Here is a 16648-nt window from a genome sequence, read left to right on the forward strand (position 1 = left end):
AGCTTGAGAGGGCATTTTGATGTGGAAAATGCAATGCGTGGACAATAGAAAGAATAGTGCATTGAGTGTGGTGGGTCTCAGAACCTAGGGTATAAAAGTGGATCTTAATGTGTATTCTAGGGTTAATTCATCATTTACCCATGGAGTTTTATCTACATGTAAGCTAAATTAGGTGCGCATGACCTAAAGCTCCCTCTTATTGGATTAAACACTCTACCGATAATGCCAATCTCTTTCTTCACCATCACATACTTTGTGGTGAGAGTATCTTCTGTCCATTGCAAGGGTGTCCACGTAGAGCATTCGATGAGCGGGGTTCTGCGGTCTCACGGACATGTGCCCGCCCAAAAGAGACTAAGCCACACCTAAGACCACCAACATTCTTGTTTTGCTCTCTCTCTCTCTCTCTCTCTAGACACACACACACACACACTTCCTCTCTCTCTCTCTCTCTCTAGACACACACACACACACACACTTCCTCTCTCTCTCTCTAGACACACACACACACACACTTCCTCTCTCTCTCTCTCTCTCTCTTCTCTCTCTTCCTTCTCAAGATGCTCCGGTAATGGGCGAATTTCCTCTCCATAACCTCACCAGTGAAGATGACGCCCCGACAGAAAGATTTCCTTCAAGAATCACACAAAACACAGAGACCCTGCCCCGCTGCCCTGTTCCCCGTCCCAAACCCTAGTTTCATGTCTCTGACGCTAATCTCATAACCCTAAATCTTAATCCTAATTTCATCATCATGTTAGCCAAGCTATTCACCATGGCTCTGATGAAGCCATCATCAGATCGAGAAATGCCAGAAGGAGGAGGAAACCACAACTTCAGAGGTAAGAAGCATCTCCTAAGCTTTACTCCATCTCTGCACGACTCATCTTCATCATCAGAAGAGAGATCTGCTATTGAAGATCTCTTGTTAACAAGATTCTGCATCTGCTGTGTCATATTCGATTTCACAAACCCTAAAAAGAAAGTAGAAGAGAAACAGATCAAGAGAGAAGCTCTGCTAGAGCTTCTTGATTACATGCCCTCTGTAGCAGGAAGCTTCACAGATACAGTAATGGAAGAATTCGTGAGTATGATAGAGTTAAATATTTTCAGATCTTTACCTCCACGCGATGAAGAAGGAACGCTATTAGCTATGGATCTCTCATGGTTTCATCTTCAGCTTGTGTATGATATTCTGGTCAGATTCATCGAATCAAAAGAACTCGATCCAAGGGTAGCTTCGAAATATATAAACCATAGCTTCCTTGAGAAACTTCTTGGTTTATTTAATTCCACCCCATACCCTCCAGAGAGAGAGATGCTAAAGACATTGTTACATCATACTTATCTTCGGCTTACGACTCATCGAGCTTTTATTAGAAAGGCGGTGAATGGGATTTTCCATCAGTTTTTAGTTGAACCCTTTCAACCCAATGGTATAGCTGAGCTTCTTGAAGTATATGGAAGCATTATTAGTGGATTTTCGATACCTTTGAAAGATGAACATAAATTGTTCTTAGAAAGGTCTCTCATGCCATTGCATAAGCCAGATTGCGTGTGGGTTTATCACAAACAGCTCTCGTTTTGTGTGGTCCAATTCGCAAGGAAAGATCCAAAGCTTGCCAGTAATTTGATCAAAGGATTATTGAAGTATTGGCCAGTTACTAGTAGTCAAACGGAGATATTGTTCTTGCAAGAGCTTGAAGGCGTTTTGGAGGTTACAGAGGAAGCAGAGTTTCAACGATGTATGGTTCCTTTGTTTCGAAGAATCAGACATAGTCTAAGTAGTCCACATTCTCAGGTGAGGTGTCTTGCTCATTGCATTTTCTAATTGCAATGATCTTAAGTTGTATTAATTTACAATCTTAATTTGTATTAAGTTATGATTCATATCTTAATTGTATGAGAAATGCTGCAAATGTTTTAAGGATATGAAAGTGGTTTCTCATTAAATGCTCCTAAGTGTTTTAATGACTCAATCATGACCACATTTAGAGAGGAACTTTAGATGGATGCATGGGAAGGTATGCCGATGGGACAACTTTTGATGTCTGGAGGGAGTAGGATTATAGTTATCATATATTTTGTTATGAATGTTTGTCCATATTTCCCAACTTCAGACATACATGGGTGTGGATCAGGAATACATGCTAACAGTGGTGGTTGTCTTCCATACCAATTGGTCTATAAAACCCATAGATTATCAGAGCAAATAGGACTTTTTTGTAGGATGTAGCAGAACCGTAGCTATATTCCTAAGAGCATATAATCGAGTTGCAGATATTTGAAATCAAATTGATGTTTAATCATATTAATGTATGCTGTTGTGTTGATTCAATCCATATCAGTTTAACATTGTTGTTGCTGTATTGCATTAGAGCTAAGGTGTTTTTATCATCGTCTCAGGTTGCTGTATCCACCATCTTTTTATGGAAAAATGATCACATAGTGGATCTGGTCGCTCAAAACCGACGAGTTATTTTACCATTGATCATTGGCGCCCTTGAAGAGAACCATTGGAATGTAGTTGTCAATGGGTTCATATCAGACTTGAGAAAGCAGTTACTAGATTTAGACCATGAACTTTTTGAATCGTGCCAAAGGGAGTACCGAGAAGAGGGAATGAGAACAAAAGCGAGACAAGATCAAAGAGAAAAGACTTGGAAGCAACTGGAAGCACTTGCTATCACTAAGAGCCTGGGGATCTCAGGCTTGAATCAATGCCTTGAAGCATAAGATATGTGCATTATATATATGATGTACTTAGTGTTTCCCATGCATGTTCTCTCTGGAATGGCATGTCTGTGGCATAAATTATTCATTTGATTCTTGCACAAATCATTCAAATTCTTTCAATACATTTGAAAAACTCATCCTATGTACCATGTTAAATGTTTTGAGATGTTCTATACTTTTTTTCATGATCCCACCACCAAATTGGTGATTCCGATAGAGAATGATGGCAAACTTTCCGAAGCTCAAGAATATACCACCCTAATAGGTGGCCATCTTGTAATGGGATGAGTTACTGGTGCTATTGTAACAAGTGGGATCTCGTGTTTTCAAGCCCCCCCCCTTTTGTAATTGTTGGTTTCTTCTATTGGCTATCAAACCAACCAACCAAGTAATGCCAATTTCAACCAATAAGTTACGAGATACATGTAAAGAGATTGATTGTGCATCCTGAGTGAGATTTGAGAAATCAGAAATAGATTTAATAATGTTCATGGATACATGGAATTAGAAGAGATAATGCATATAGATCTGCATAATGCTCATGGATATGATACAAGGAATTAAAAGAAATATATGGCACATGATATAATCTCCTACACCAACAGGCATTTCAAGTTATTCAAGTTCTTCAGTTCACATAAAGAAGATGCAAATATATGGAAATTTTAAATGTGGCAAAAACATCAAATTTACATGATGTGCAGACAAACAGCTACATTGCAAGGCATAAAGCATGGGCTCGGCCCATTTAGCCATTAGACCTCTCTACTTGAGACCCATAGCATTGTAATATCTTAAGTTTATGATCTGCTTTTCAACTGTACATCTTAAGAGAACAAATTATCTATGTATATGGTCTCTATTTTCCACAAGTCTCTCATGTGGCATTTTTGTGAGCTTTTCAGATATAACTCTTTGATAAAGTAAAAATGCTCCCTTTTCTTTTGATTTTGTCTCTTTGTTGTGGTCACTCCATGAGATGTTGATAACTTTGTTATTCCTTTCCATTTTGAGTTGTAATTCTAAGCTCTCTTGAAATTTGCCCTCTTCTCAATCACATAACCATGGGTTGATTAAGACAACAAGATCATAAGGCAATTATGACAATGATATCGCGCTCTAGTAGATGCATAAAGCCATATTTTTAGGAGCTAACCATTTATTTATGGAAATCAAATTTTATGAAGAATATTTGTTGATGAACGCAACAACTTTAGTGTTGTAAAGTACACACTTTACCAATACACCATTATCCTTTATATATATATATATATAAACTAAAGAAATTTTAATATGATAATCCAAGTGAATCTATAAGCAATAACATTTTAGTTGGTATAAATGTGTAAAGTGTTTGTCCTACATGATGCGTGAGGCAACACATGTCATGTACCAAATTTACTATGTCATTTATTTTTTCCTATTATTTCATGCACATGAAAAGGGATTTTACTATGTCATTTATTATTTCCTATTATTTCATGCACATGAAAAGGGATTTTACTATGTCATTTATTTTTTCCTATTATTTCATGCACATGAAAAGGGAAGCTGATTGTCTGATCTATAAAGTAACTATCTTAGCATACTCATACAAGGTAGTGCGTTATTGATCTAGCAACTAACTACTGAATTATATTCTTGTAGATGTAAAAATAATCTTATTTAAACATAGAATGTGAATAACATCAATAATCAAGATTAAATCAAACTTGTTAAAGACATAACCTTATGAACCAATTCTAAAGGCTAGCTTTAATCGTTAGGAGGGTAATATCAGTGAGAAACTGGTTATCCTTGGACTCGGGACAAACCCATAAGGACTTGAGAACGCGCAGATGTGTGGAGCTCAAGGAGTTTAGTTACATAAAGAGTATCATCTAATATTTTATTAATACAATAACATCATGAACCGATTCTGAATCCTAGTTTTAATGAATTTAAAGGTAGGATGAGTTCATTGTAATACTTGCGACACACGATGACATATGAGCCTAAAGAATTCAGCCCATGATAGCAAGACTAGCTACTCCCTTTGATATGCATTTCAAGGATTTTGTTGAGACCTTGTTGGTGAAGCAAAACTCTTATACTTCGAAATTTGTAGATTGGTTGACTTCTAAGGTATAACACGAAGGCCATATTTAGTGGTATGGATGTTAATGGAGTTTTTTGTTTATCTATGATCCTTTGCTCAACGGTGCTCTGTGTGGTTAACAACTTAGCACACCTAATCCATTATTTTCATCCATCAATTCATTAATTGTTCATCATTAATATAAGAAACCATCGTCACGTGATAGCAAAACATTAATCGCAACTAGAGCGAAGCTTTTTGTCTCATTTGTTTTGTCCAACACACGTGCATGGATACATGCACACTCAATAAAATTAGTGTGTATATTAAAACAACATGGCAATAAAAAAACTTTTTTCTATTGCCATAATAATAATGAGGATCTTAGAGAAAGGTGAACCCACTAGGATGTTGTAACATAAGTTAATATAGAGGCAACCATTAACAATTGGCAACGGTTCGGTTCGGTTTCGGTTTGGTTTCAACAGTAAAAAACTATGGTTTAAATGGTTTCTATTTTTTAATTTTTTTAATTTTTTTAAAAAAAATTATAAAAAAATTCTAAACAATTTTTAAAATTATTTTTTAACAATCTTTTCATTTTTACACCTTATTCTCACATTTTAGGAACATCTTTAAAAAAATTTAAATTCTAAATAATGAAATATTATAAATTTTAAAAAATAAAAAATTTGACTTATGTTGAAAACTGAAACCGAACCACAAAACCACGGTTTTTACGGTTTAATGGTTTAACGGTTTGGAAAAGGTTTAACAATTTGGTTCAGGTTTCAAAAAATTTAAATGGTTCGGTTTGGACCCCCTCAAACCGAACTGTTGCCGATTGTTAGCAACCATTATAAGGAAAATGTGCCCATAGAGTGCAGTACAAAATTTGCCAAATCAATATTCCTTTCAACTTAAGTACCTTTGTGCTACTCCTTGCAAACCATCAAACAAGAAGCCATTTTTCATACTCTTATTGTACCATAGATCCCAATACCCAAGCTAATCATATACTACCCCTGACCCCATACAAGGATCATGTAAAATTCTAGTTCTTTAACTGAAAATTTGCTTAAAGGGTCACAAAAGTATCCTAACTAACAAAGCGTGCAGTCCTATGCCTTCAACAAATTGGGCACACAACGAATTTGTGTCTTAAGATCTTTGTCAACTTTTTTATCAAAAAACATGTCCCATGTGAAGCTTCGTGGCATTTTTAAGCCATCGCCAAAGGCAACCAACTATTGTTTGGCAAAGAAACATTTTGTGTGGGAAGGAAGATGAATTTTGCGATCCTACGTCTAATGCTTGACAACACTTTTGCTAAATGGTGTGCCATGCAAGCGATACCTTCCCCACGAACCAAGCAAACTTATGATACACATCACTGGCAGGCTGCGATTGAATAATCAAAAGCCTTTCCATGGTTCATATGCCAACGAATGTGATAATATTCATGAGGTATATTGAGCAGGCCGGCTTAGTTCACACACTTTTCAAAGTCCCACGATATGCATGGGAACTCAAATAGTACAAACATTTATCATGCCCTCCCATTTACTTCACACCTCAAGAGTCAAGCAAGACATTGTGTATTTGTGTGTGTCTAATTTTGCAAATTTCCAAAACTAAGAGGCCTAACTTGTCGATACCTTAATTATTTTCCAATCTTCACACTGCACAGTTAGGGTTAGGGTTAGGGTTAGGGTTTCGGTTGTCTGTGTGTTTGGCCCTTCTTTTTCCTCCGTTCAGCAGGCTAGCTATGTCGACCGAAGAAGGAGAGCTCTTACCAGAAGAGGAAGACACACCTCCTCAGCTTGCGACTCAATACCTGAATAATGGGAGAGATCCTTTCCTTGTCATCTGTCGATGCTTCAGTGTTGTCACTGCCATCAGCGCCATCCTCTGTGTTATCGTCAATGTCTTCTCTTCCATACATTCCTTCACAAGCGGTGAGGACGTGAGTTCCTTCTCTCTTGAATTCTACACTTTTCTTCATTCTATACGCATTTTCCATATATCTCATTTGGGTGCGAGCATTTCCAATTGATCTAACTGCATTTTCTCTTCATTGTCTATTTTGAATGCGTGTCATGCAACTCTATTTTTGTTCATCTTTCACGTTTTCTTTATGCATGTAGGCATCCTCAGTGCCTCTAACTCTGTTTCTCTTTGTTGCTCCTTTTTATCTATGTATATATGTGTGAATGCATGTGTGTGTACGAATGTATGTAGTTGATCTAATTCTGTATGTGTGGATTTACAAATTCGTCCTTCTTTCTATGTTTGTGTCTTCATGTATGTGTTTATTCTCATTGCTTCCGCTTTTGGCGCATCAGATTTTTGGTGGCATCCTTAGGTGCTATGCTATAGTCTTCGCTTTTTTTGTTGCTATAGCAGAGACAGAATGGCAATGGGTTTTCAAGTTCTGGAAGGTATTAGAAAACTCTTATCTTGTTTCTTCCAAATCATCACATGTAGTACTTTTTTGTGAAAACTACCAAAATGTGCTTATGTCTATGAGAAAAAGAAAAGAAAAGTTATGCTTGCCAGTCTCCAAAAATCACCTATATTTGCTTCGTCAAAGGATGATGCGCAATCACATGAAAATTAAGATCCAACCATGTAATAAAAATTATAGATATTTAGAGGCATACACTTAGTCAACGTAATTATCATGATCAAGGATAATGTAGTAGCTTAATTTGCCTAGTAGTGCATTTAAAATATCCCCTAATTCATTGTCATTAACCAGCAAGTTGGGCTGCTAGAAGCAAAAGTAGAAAAATATTCTTTTAATCTTCTCAAAAAAATGTGCTTATTTCTAATTAGAAACAAATTAGTGACATTAAGCTTCTACTTTGGGCAAGTTTCCTTTTTTTTATTAGAGAGAAACTAGTATTCAAATCTTATAATCAGCTAAATGCAGTACCTAAGACTATTATTAATCCTTCTTCATAGTCTCATGTAATTTTTTTAAAGGTATACCTTTGTTATTAGGAGTGTAAATTTGATTAAGACTAATTATGAAAAGCCAAGCATATTTATTAATTTATTCACACTTATAAGTATATTGTAAAAGTTTTCCATATCTCTTTTCTAGTTATGAAAGTTCAAATGATATGTCCTAAATTGCTTTAACTATTGTTACAGATTTTGGAGTACTGGGCTGGTCGAGGAATGTTGCAAGTGTTGTAAGAATCTCTCTTTTCTCTATACAATTGCTTCTGTATGTGTGTATTTATGAATCACAGAGAGAGAGAGGGAAGAGGGAAGAAAGATTTTATTATCGCCCATGAGGGGCCAAATTTGACCTATTGGACCAAATACACATATTGTTTTGGAAGTGACTCCTTAAGATGGGGGAAAGAGTAGGAAGAAGTAGGACCAAATAAACGTATCATCTTGGAGATGAGTCATTCCTAAGATGGGTGGTTACTACTCTGTACTAAAAACTCTCTATATGAAAATAGTACAGGGACATGTGTGCTCATCTTTCTTGGTGGAGAGTTGAGTATGAAACTTAAATTATCATGCCTGTCTAACAAGTCATCATAATTCTTGGCACTCGCAAATGACCTTATATGCTGAGCATTGATTAAGTAAGCTATATTTATCCTCCATTAAGTTTTTGCTGCATACCTTGTATATCTTCATGCTCAGGTGATGATGCCATGATGCTGCCTCAAGATCTAACCTGCGTGAGTGAGTCTGAAGAAGTGTTAAGGCTCTCCGAGAGCCAAGGCTCATGGGAGCAGTAACATGTGGTTGGATACGTTCTGGAATGTTTACCTTGTTTTGGGGCCAACATTGAGGGTTACTATCTGCAATGATGTAATATTCCAGATTTGACATTTTAGCATCTTTCCACTTTATCATCAGTGCCTCTAGTAATCTATTTCAATGATCACATACTTCCTAGAAATACCTAAGACCTCCAATAGATCTTTTACATCCCATGTTTTAAACTATTTTATAATGTCAAGCACCTAGCCAGATGACAGAATTTTGTTGTTATTAGTTTTTTGTACATTGCATTCTATATTCCAAGTTTGTCTTGGCAATCTGTGATCGGGCACATTCATGACTTTTGTTTGGATGGTCTTTGCATGGCTAGTTTATCTATGGGCCAGGCACTAAGTTCTGATAGCATGATCAGATAGCATGTTGAGGATTTATCCCTAATTTTCTACAGAAGAACAAAATTTTGGCTTTTCCATATTTCATTCAGTGCACTGAGTGAGATAGTGCCACTGTCACTTCCACTCAATAAAGCAATGTTTGGACCACTATAGCATTGAATAACATCAATCTCACTTCCCATCTTGAGTATCATTTTGTTTGCATTGATTCTCAAGCATATAATAACTATTCCAACTCACTTGACGTCTAGACTCATAGCATACTTTCCACCTATTTGTCAATGGGACAATACCAATATATTTGAAGCTTGCACCACTTGTATTTGGTTCTCCATTGTAAGCAAAAACGATGTAGTATTGTAGTTGTATTGCCTTTATTGCCATCATTTTTGTAATGCCTTTACGGGTGAATTCATGTCATCCATTCTTAATCAAAAATAAAAGCTGTAGGCTTCCTAAAGCGCCATGATCATTATCTTGATGCATGTTGATCCATGATTTTTGAGATGGTTTACAAGCATGAAATGCATAGCTAATATGTATGAGGGTAGTGCTGACTGTACTTTGTATCCAAGGTTGGTTGATGCGGTGAAATGATGCTATGACAAAGTTTAACAAGTGGATGTGGGTGTCATCATGCGGATCGGAGTTGGTGAGCAATGGCCTTCATGATCTTTTGACAGTATGGCCCATGGGGCTTATATCCTGGTACTCGCTGTCTTGGTTGTTGTCAGCATTCCTCCACTTGCTCTATGGTGACTCTTCGGCATGTTAGTGGAGGTACAGGGATATGGAAGAAATCAGTGATGTGGCCATAAATCTTCTGGCAATACCTTGTTCTATCGTCATTTTGGAGAGGTATACTATATGAAAAGGGTGGAAAGTTCTTGATGTCAAGGCCATTGTTGTTGAACCACTACATCACCTGTGAGTACTGTGATTCTTTTGCATGTTCTATAGCTGCCATTTACTTCGCCACGTCAAACACCTTATGTGTAATTCTTTCATGTAGTGTGGATGCTTTGCTATGTATTGTCTGTGACAATATCATGGCACGTTTTCACATGTACATGGGGAAGTAAGGAGCCAATATGGCTGCACTGAATATGAGGGTAAGGATGTCCATGTTGTCAAAAAATATACTTTGGTACAGGATGGCTAGAACTACATTTGCTCGAGTGAGTCTATGAGTTATCATGGATGCATGGAAGGTCATGGTTTACTTTGAGATCTTTTTCATGGTAAAAGCCATGCAAGGCATTGAGATGATATGAGAGTAAGGATGTCCATGTTGTCAAAAAATATACTTTTGTGCAGGATGGCTAGAGCTACATATGCTCGAGTGAGTCTATGAGTTAGCATGGATGCATGGAAGCTCATGGTTTACCGTGAGATCTTTTTCATGGCAAAAGCCATGCAAGGCATTGAGATGATGTAGAGTTGCATAAGACATAGACACCAAGAGCATGTCATCAATGTAAAGAAGAATGTGGATGGGTGTACCCAACATGCCAATTCCCTCGCCACCTCTACGTGTGATGTAGTTCGCTACCTCATTGATGTACAATCCAAAGGTAGGGGAGAGTGGACATCCTTGCTTCACACCAATGGTAATGGTGATTACCTATGAGAGGCCCCTTGGACACCCAACTTGTCTCAACATTTGCTTATATAATGCACATATAGCCTATATCATGTCTGAGGGAATTCTGAATGCAGAGAGTCTTTGTAGGAGATATTCTCTTTGTATATTACTAAAGGTCTGGTGGAAATCTGTAAAGCATCCATACAATCACAACTTTTGCATATATGCTTGGTTCACCAAGCAATGTGATTTTAAGGATGTGCTCAGTGGTAAGGTTCTCCATAGTGACGAGAATGTCATGCGTTTGGCCCATACATTCTGCAGTAGCATCTTTTCAAGTATTGTCGATAATGAGCTTTTCCAAACATGATTTATGCAACCCTAATATGATATAGAAGAAAGAAATATTAACCTCTACTAGAGCTCCAAATTGTCATATGAGACACATTGCGATTGCAAATATGGATGACTCAGGTTATCCATACTGAAACGAAAATAAAAACGGTTTCTGAAATATCAATAATTATGATCTTAATCCTTGACAGTGCTTTTGAACCGGTAATTGTTCTGAATGAAAGTAAGCAAGAAATATTAACATCTACTAGAGGCCGGAATCATCCTTTGAGAAATTGTGATTACCAATATGGATGACTTCAGGTTATCCTTACTGAAACAAAAACAAAAGCTGAAGGTTTCCAAAATATCCACAATAATGATTTTAATGCTTGAAGTCGCTTTAGAATTGGTAATGATTCTTGAGATAGTTTTGCAAGCTCCAAGTATGTAGCATTGGAAACTGTCTTCTTGAATAGTATTTTTTTTCAGGTGCTTGTTCTTGCAAAGTTGTACAAGGAAATAATTATGTTTTGCACTTAATTTTGAAATGTGTTTTGTTGTGCATACATAGTGTGGCTGTGATGACAAGGGCACTTGCTGAGCAAGAGTCAGGTGGTGAGGCGATGGTTATAGTTCAACAAATATCCAGTTACTTGTTATTGTCATGTGGAATTTTATATATAATCACTGTAAGTAGCTTGCTTGTTAATCTAATTGCAAGGTTGATACAAACTTGAAAGCCTGTCAATGAAAGCTCTGTATTTGTATTAGGGAATCTTATGCATTCGTCATTTAAAACAAGCTCGATTAAAGAGAGCACTAAATCGAGATCAAGCCGTGAAGGATCTTGAGGTAATTTCATCTGTTACAAATTCCCCAACTTTTTAAAGGTCAACCAACAAGAGTCATAAACATATCGGGCAATGCTTTAGCAGTGTGTCATGAAATTCAGGAATGATACATATTTTGGGTTGTGGATCATTTCAGTCTAATGGATTTTGATTGTTATGTACTTGCAGGAATTGGATAAACGGAGAAAGGAGTTGCAACGATTGCTATCCTAAACCTGACCATAGTTCTTCTTGCCTGTTTAGGTGGTTATCATGAAGATATCATTATAATGTTTGCGACGGAAGTTTGGAACATGAATAAAGTGGACCAATGCAAGTTCTTCCAAACTGATTAGGTTGCTTTGTATGATTATGCTGGGAAGAAAAGAGAATTGTGGGTTCAAATGTTGTATTTTACCCTGCCATTGGTTTCTTTCTATCAATGACTGGTATGAAAATTACCATTGTTTTTGTAAACATATTTATTGAAGAGAAATTGCAAGAAGATTTGAGTTTATCATTCATATGGGAGTTGTAAAATACTATTATTAAAATGGAATGTATTGTGCATTAGCAGTACGATGGGTTTTCATAAACATTTGTTGGCTAGACCTAGATTTGATATATTTACCTTTCAAGTACATGAATTCTAGGTTTTTCTGAAAGTTCATTCAAGTAGATCGTATGCTTATCACCGTGGGATACTAGATTCTGATTTATTTGCAAACTTTGGTAGTTTCTTCACAATCATGTCAAGAGATGATAGTTCATGTAAATTTGTGATGGGAATATTATTTGATTTCAAGGGACCTCTCATGATAGCTATATTCCAATCACATAAATACTTTAGAAGGTAAGCTAAGTTAATCAAGAAAACATGTGTGCTTAAGAGGAAAGAGAGTGGTCAACTCTAATATGGAATTGAGCTAATGAAAGTCCATCCTAATGAGGTTGAAGAGTCCTTTATTCTCTAGGAACAAAGCTTAGTGGGTTAATGGATACTATGAACAAGCTGTCTTGGCATTAGAATTAGAATGACAATGACTATAACATGCTAATGGAGTGGGGGTGATCTATCTAAAGAGTGAAAGATCACATAGTTAATTGTCATTAAAAGGGGGGATCTATCTAAAGATAATAGTTTGTTACCATACAACTTCAAGAGGATCCCAAGTACATACCTATAATAGAAATCATGTTATGTATGTGAATACAATCTTAACATGAATGATTAAATTCCAACTTTTAGATCAGTATGATCAAACTATGTGATGGTTGAATCTAATTAAATCTACAATGTGATTGATGGCTTTGAATAAGTACACAATTCTTGATTAAATCTGACAAGAGAGAGCCCAGATGGATAGAGCACATTCTCTAAGGTAGTTTGGCGAAAGATAAAAAGGTCATGGATTCTACCTATGCAATTGCTCTTATCCTACTTTTATAAGCATAACACTCTTTCCATTATTCATTTTTTGTTTCTAGTTGACTTCAAATCTAATTAATGCACTATTTTACTAGATGACATTGGCTATAGGAGTATAGACCTCCATGAGCTACATTCATGTGGTCTCTTTGTCTCTCTCTGATTAGTTTGGCCTAGTGGTATATGCTACAGCACAGTGATAGAAATCCATTGATTAGAGAGAGCCCAAGTTCTGATCCTTCCCCAAAGGTTGGGCCCTGTCAAATATATCATACATAGTCTTTCACAGATGGTAAAAGTAGACGTACGTATTTGATGTTGTATCGATTCCCTTCACAGCATGGAGGAGCAAGCAACAGAAGCACATGGAAACTGTTTTGGAGGGGAGAGAGAAAGTAAGAAATATTAACATGTTCTACTCGAACTCAACTCCTCTCCTCTCTTGGAAGTAAGGCCTATCAAATCAACCACTTGAACACTTTTCTTACGTAGCATCTAGTGAATTAACAGATATATATGAAGTAATAGACTGCTTGTAGTGTAAAGTCTTACCACTAGATTAAGCTAATTACATAATCAAAGGTACACAGAGAGAACAAATAGTTGTAAATATGTACATATGTAGACATACTTCCTTCATTAGTCATGAGTCACGACTTAAGAGGGATGTGATCATTATTAATATTGACCCTAGGTCACAGAGCATACATACCAATACACCCATCTACCATTTCATACACAGGCCGAAGCTATGGAGGCCCCAGAGCTCGGCAACTTGACAGAAGAAGATGGTGTGCGAATGGCTTCTATGATCGATCAGATGCAAGTCCGAGACAGGTATTCTTCGTGTTCGCTCCCGCTTCTCTCTCATCCTTGTCTCCTTGTTTGATTCAGAATCTATGGTAGCTTTCGATTTCGGTTCAGAATTCTGTATCTATAATGTTTTGGATGCTTCACAAAGTAACCCTCTTTCGTATCCAGAATACGCATGTGCTTTGGAGAGGCATTCTTTTAAATTCTGGAAATTGAGGGGTACTCTGTTATGTAGCCAAGAAATGGGCTATTTTTTTGTTACAAATCTATATCAAATTTCTAGCACTGAAGAATTTTTTTCTCACCTAAGTTTAGTCTGTACTAGTTTCTATTATCTAGAAAAGACTGTACTCAGTAAGTTGCATTTCTTTCATCATGTTCGAGAAAGTGTTACGAAAGTCAGATATTTTCTTCAATGTAAAGACAAGAAGAGCATGCAGTTGTTATCAAGTCAGATGCTATGATGGGGAATTATTGTAAATTCCGAAAATGATGGGTATTCTGTTATATACCGAATAAAAATGGTATTTTGCTTAAAACAAATCCATGGTAACTTCAAATTTCTAGTCCTGAAGATTTTTTCTTTCTTTCTTAAGTTTAATAACTCCTATTATCTACGAAAATATGTACTAAGTAGCATTTCATGCATCATGGTGGAGACCATGTCAGGAAAGTCAAAAAATTTCTTCACTATCTAGCGATAAAGAGCGTATGCTTGTTATCACATCTTCATCAACTTTGGGGTAAATCACAGTTGACATACTTTTGTTTGCTGGTTCGATTGGTTTATGTGAAAAATTCTGGAAACACCCTGGTTTTGCCCACATGACCCTGAGTTTTGATATTTCTCCAAATGCCCTTGGTCGACATCCTGCAGAGACAGTATTCTTTACTTTGGGCTTATGATGCTAGTGGCCATATCACTTTGAGTCTGCATCTGCTTTTACACTTGAATTGAATTCCTTTAATTTTGGGATTTGATATTTAGCTTAGCCTTATGATGGCGTCAATTTGATTGTTCTCATTTGAGGATTGAATTCTTAACTTGACTTTATGATGGCATTAGGCATACATACAGTGCATAGGGATTGGTTATGGTTCCAAGGATAGCAAACATTTGCTAAAAATGAGGGCTGCTGCTTAAACTAATGCTCAAGTCAAAATATTTGGGAAATCATGATAGCATATGGTGTTCCAATCAATGCCTGGAATTTTTGGTGCTAAAATCATTCTTAATCGAACTGGAATATCTTAATCATTTTTATGTGTGTTTATATATATGTGTGTGTGTGTGTGTGTGTGTATAATCTGAAGTCTGTATTTCTCAGCATATTTGCTCTCCTGAATGTATAAGATATCATTGATTAGTGTAGCTTATTAGTGATAGGCCATGTATTCCTTTTTATAAAGCAAATGATCTTTCTTGTTCACAGCTTGAGGATGTACAATTCGTTGGTGGAAAGATGCTTTGGCCATTGCATTGATAATTTCCGAAGGAAGACATTAGATAAGCAAGAGGAATCTTGTGTGCGCCATTGTGCTGAGAAATTCTTGAAGCACTCGATGCGAGTTAGCTTGAGATTTACGGAGCTAAATCAAGGAGGCATGACCCCAGATTGATTGAAAGAGTTACCAGTTTCCAATCTTGATGTTGAACTTTTGGTAAGAACTTATATAGTTTTGTAGCAAATTTTTTCTCGGATTTTGCTTCATAAAAGTGTGGGGGAAACACATGAAACCTTATGTAACCTCATGTGTTATCTCTCATGTGTACTACCTATACATGCTGAGGAGAAACATTAATATAAAAATTCATGTGAAACCAGCTGATACAATTTTAGAGAGAGAATGACCAGATGGATGCAGCTCATGTGATAAATTGGTGCTTGTGTCGGTCTGGAACTCTCTGTTTCTTTTATTTTCCTTTGCTATGTGGCTGCATGTTCAACAAATCTTGTTTTTATCAAACTAACTTTAGCCATTATTTTATGGTTGTTTTATGTTATGCATCATTTTTTGAATCTGTACATTCTTATGTCAAGTTTTCCTCATTTGTATTTTTTCCTGTTGAGCTTGGTGGGAAAGTTGGCATTCAGTGCTACTCATTGTATCATCATGTAATGATACTACTATTATGGTTCAGGTAGAGTAAATTGGGCTGAACATTAGTACATGGAAATAAGCATGATACTTGGGATATGTGGCTGTTCTACTAGTGCCATCTACATACACTGGGTAGATTGTTAAGGTTTTACAATTGTGTACATATCTATAAAGATTCTTGACCATTGTTTGTATTTTTAGTAATCATTTTTCTCTGTTCATTAAGGAAAATGTGAGTAAATTACAGTTGCAAATTATTTTATTCCAATAGCTCCTTTTATCACATATCTTGGTTATGGAAATGTCATTATGTTGATGGTTCGAGCCAAATTTGTTGTATTATATACACACAATTCATTATTTATCTTGAAGAACATGATGAATCAATGTGATCTCTATAATATGCATTAATCTCTTTGCTCTTGCAATGGTGGCTTGTTGTGGTTTGTCATATGGTTAATGCTACCCAACGTTGTAGGGTGTCAGTGAGGTGAACGTGTTACCATGTGAAACGACTATATATGATTAGAGTGCCTATGAGCAAGGGCTAATGGGTGGACTTATGCTTGAATGCATATGGTTACAATCTTC

At 36.4% G+C, this 16648-nt stretch overlaps 3 protein-coding genes across 4 annotated transcripts; all 3 read left to right on the plus strand.

Moving 5' to 3' along the window:
- Positions 1–544: 544 nt before the first annotated feature.
- Positions 545–3156, plus strand: LOC147859532 (serine/threonine protein phosphatase 2A 57 kDa regulatory subunit B' theta isoform-like). Its single transcript, XM_087325938.1, has 2 exons — positions 545–1801; positions 2407–3156. Exons 1-2 carry the CDS (start codon positions 755–757, stop codon positions 2734–2736), a joined length of 1377 nt encoding a protein of 458 aa, XP_087182064.1. The 5' UTR covers positions 545–754; the 3' UTR covers positions 2737–3156.
- A 3230-nt stretch (positions 3157–6386) lies between these two features.
- LOC147859533 (vacuole protein) lies at positions 6387–12236 on the plus strand. 2 transcript variants are annotated; one of them, XM_087325833.1, is made up of 6 exons: positions 6387–6771; positions 7159–7254; positions 7973–8013; positions 11454–11571; positions 11654–11734; positions 11902–12236. In XM_087325833.1, the coding sequence occupies exons 1-6, from the start codon at positions 6658–6660 to the stop codon at positions 11944–11946; spliced, it is 495 nt and encodes a 164-aa protein (XP_087181959.1). In that variant the 5' UTR covers positions 6387–6657; the 3' UTR covers positions 11947–12236. The 2 variants fall into 2 exon arrangements, with proteins under 2 accessions (XP_087181959.1, XP_087181958.1); XM_087325832.1 differs by having other exon boundaries at positions 6399–6779.
- A 1582-nt stretch (positions 12237–13818) lies between these two features.
- LOC147859534 (mitochondrial import inner membrane translocase subunit Tim9-like) lies at positions 13819–15796 on the plus strand. The gene is made up of 2 exons (XM_087326552.1): positions 13819–13978; positions 15388–15796. Exons 1-2 carry the CDS (start codon positions 13893–13895, stop codon positions 15572–15574), a joined length of 273 nt encoding a protein of 90 aa, XP_087182678.1. The 5' UTR covers positions 13819–13892; the 3' UTR covers positions 15575–15796.
- The last annotated feature ends 852 nt before the right edge of the window (positions 15797–16648 follow it).

Source organism: Azolla caroliniana, unplaced genomic scaffold (genome assembly GCF_043228905.1).
Source record: "Azolla caroliniana isolate FFs.n. ecotype wild unplaced genomic scaffold, voAzoCaro1.0.p SCAF_10, whole genome shotgun sequence".
Classification (NCBI taxonomy): domain Eukaryota; kingdom Viridiplantae; phylum Streptophyta; class Polypodiopsida; order Salviniales; family Salviniaceae; genus Azolla; species Azolla caroliniana.

Coding starts and splice junctions, on each gene's coding strand:
- LOC147859532 (XM_087325938.1), top strand. CDS start 755: ATGTTAGCCAAGCTATTCACCATGGCTCTGATGAAGCCATCATCAGAT. Junction 1,802..2,406: donor TAAGTAGTCCACATTCTCAG/GTGAGGTGTCTT, acceptor TCATCGTCTCAG/GTTGCTGTATCCACCATCTT.
- LOC147859533 (XM_087325832.1), top strand. CDS start 6,582: ATGTCGACCGAAGAAGGAGAGCTCTTACCAGAAGAGGAAGACACACCT. Junction 8,014..11,453: donor CGAGGAATGTTGCAAGTGTT/GTAAGAATCTCT, acceptor GTGCATACATAG/TGTGGCTGTGATGACAAGGG. Junction 11,735..11,901: donor AAGCCGTGAAGGATCTTGAG/GTAATTTCATCT, acceptor ATGTACTTGCAG/GAATTGGATAAACGGAGAAA.
- LOC147859534 (XM_087326552.1), top strand. CDS start 13,893: ATGGAGGCCCCAGAGCTCGGCAACTTGACAGAAGAAGATGGTGTGCGA. Junction 13,979..15,387: donor CAGATGCAAGTCCGAGACAG/GTATTCTTCGTG, acceptor TCTTGTTCACAG/CTTGAGGATGTACAATTCGT.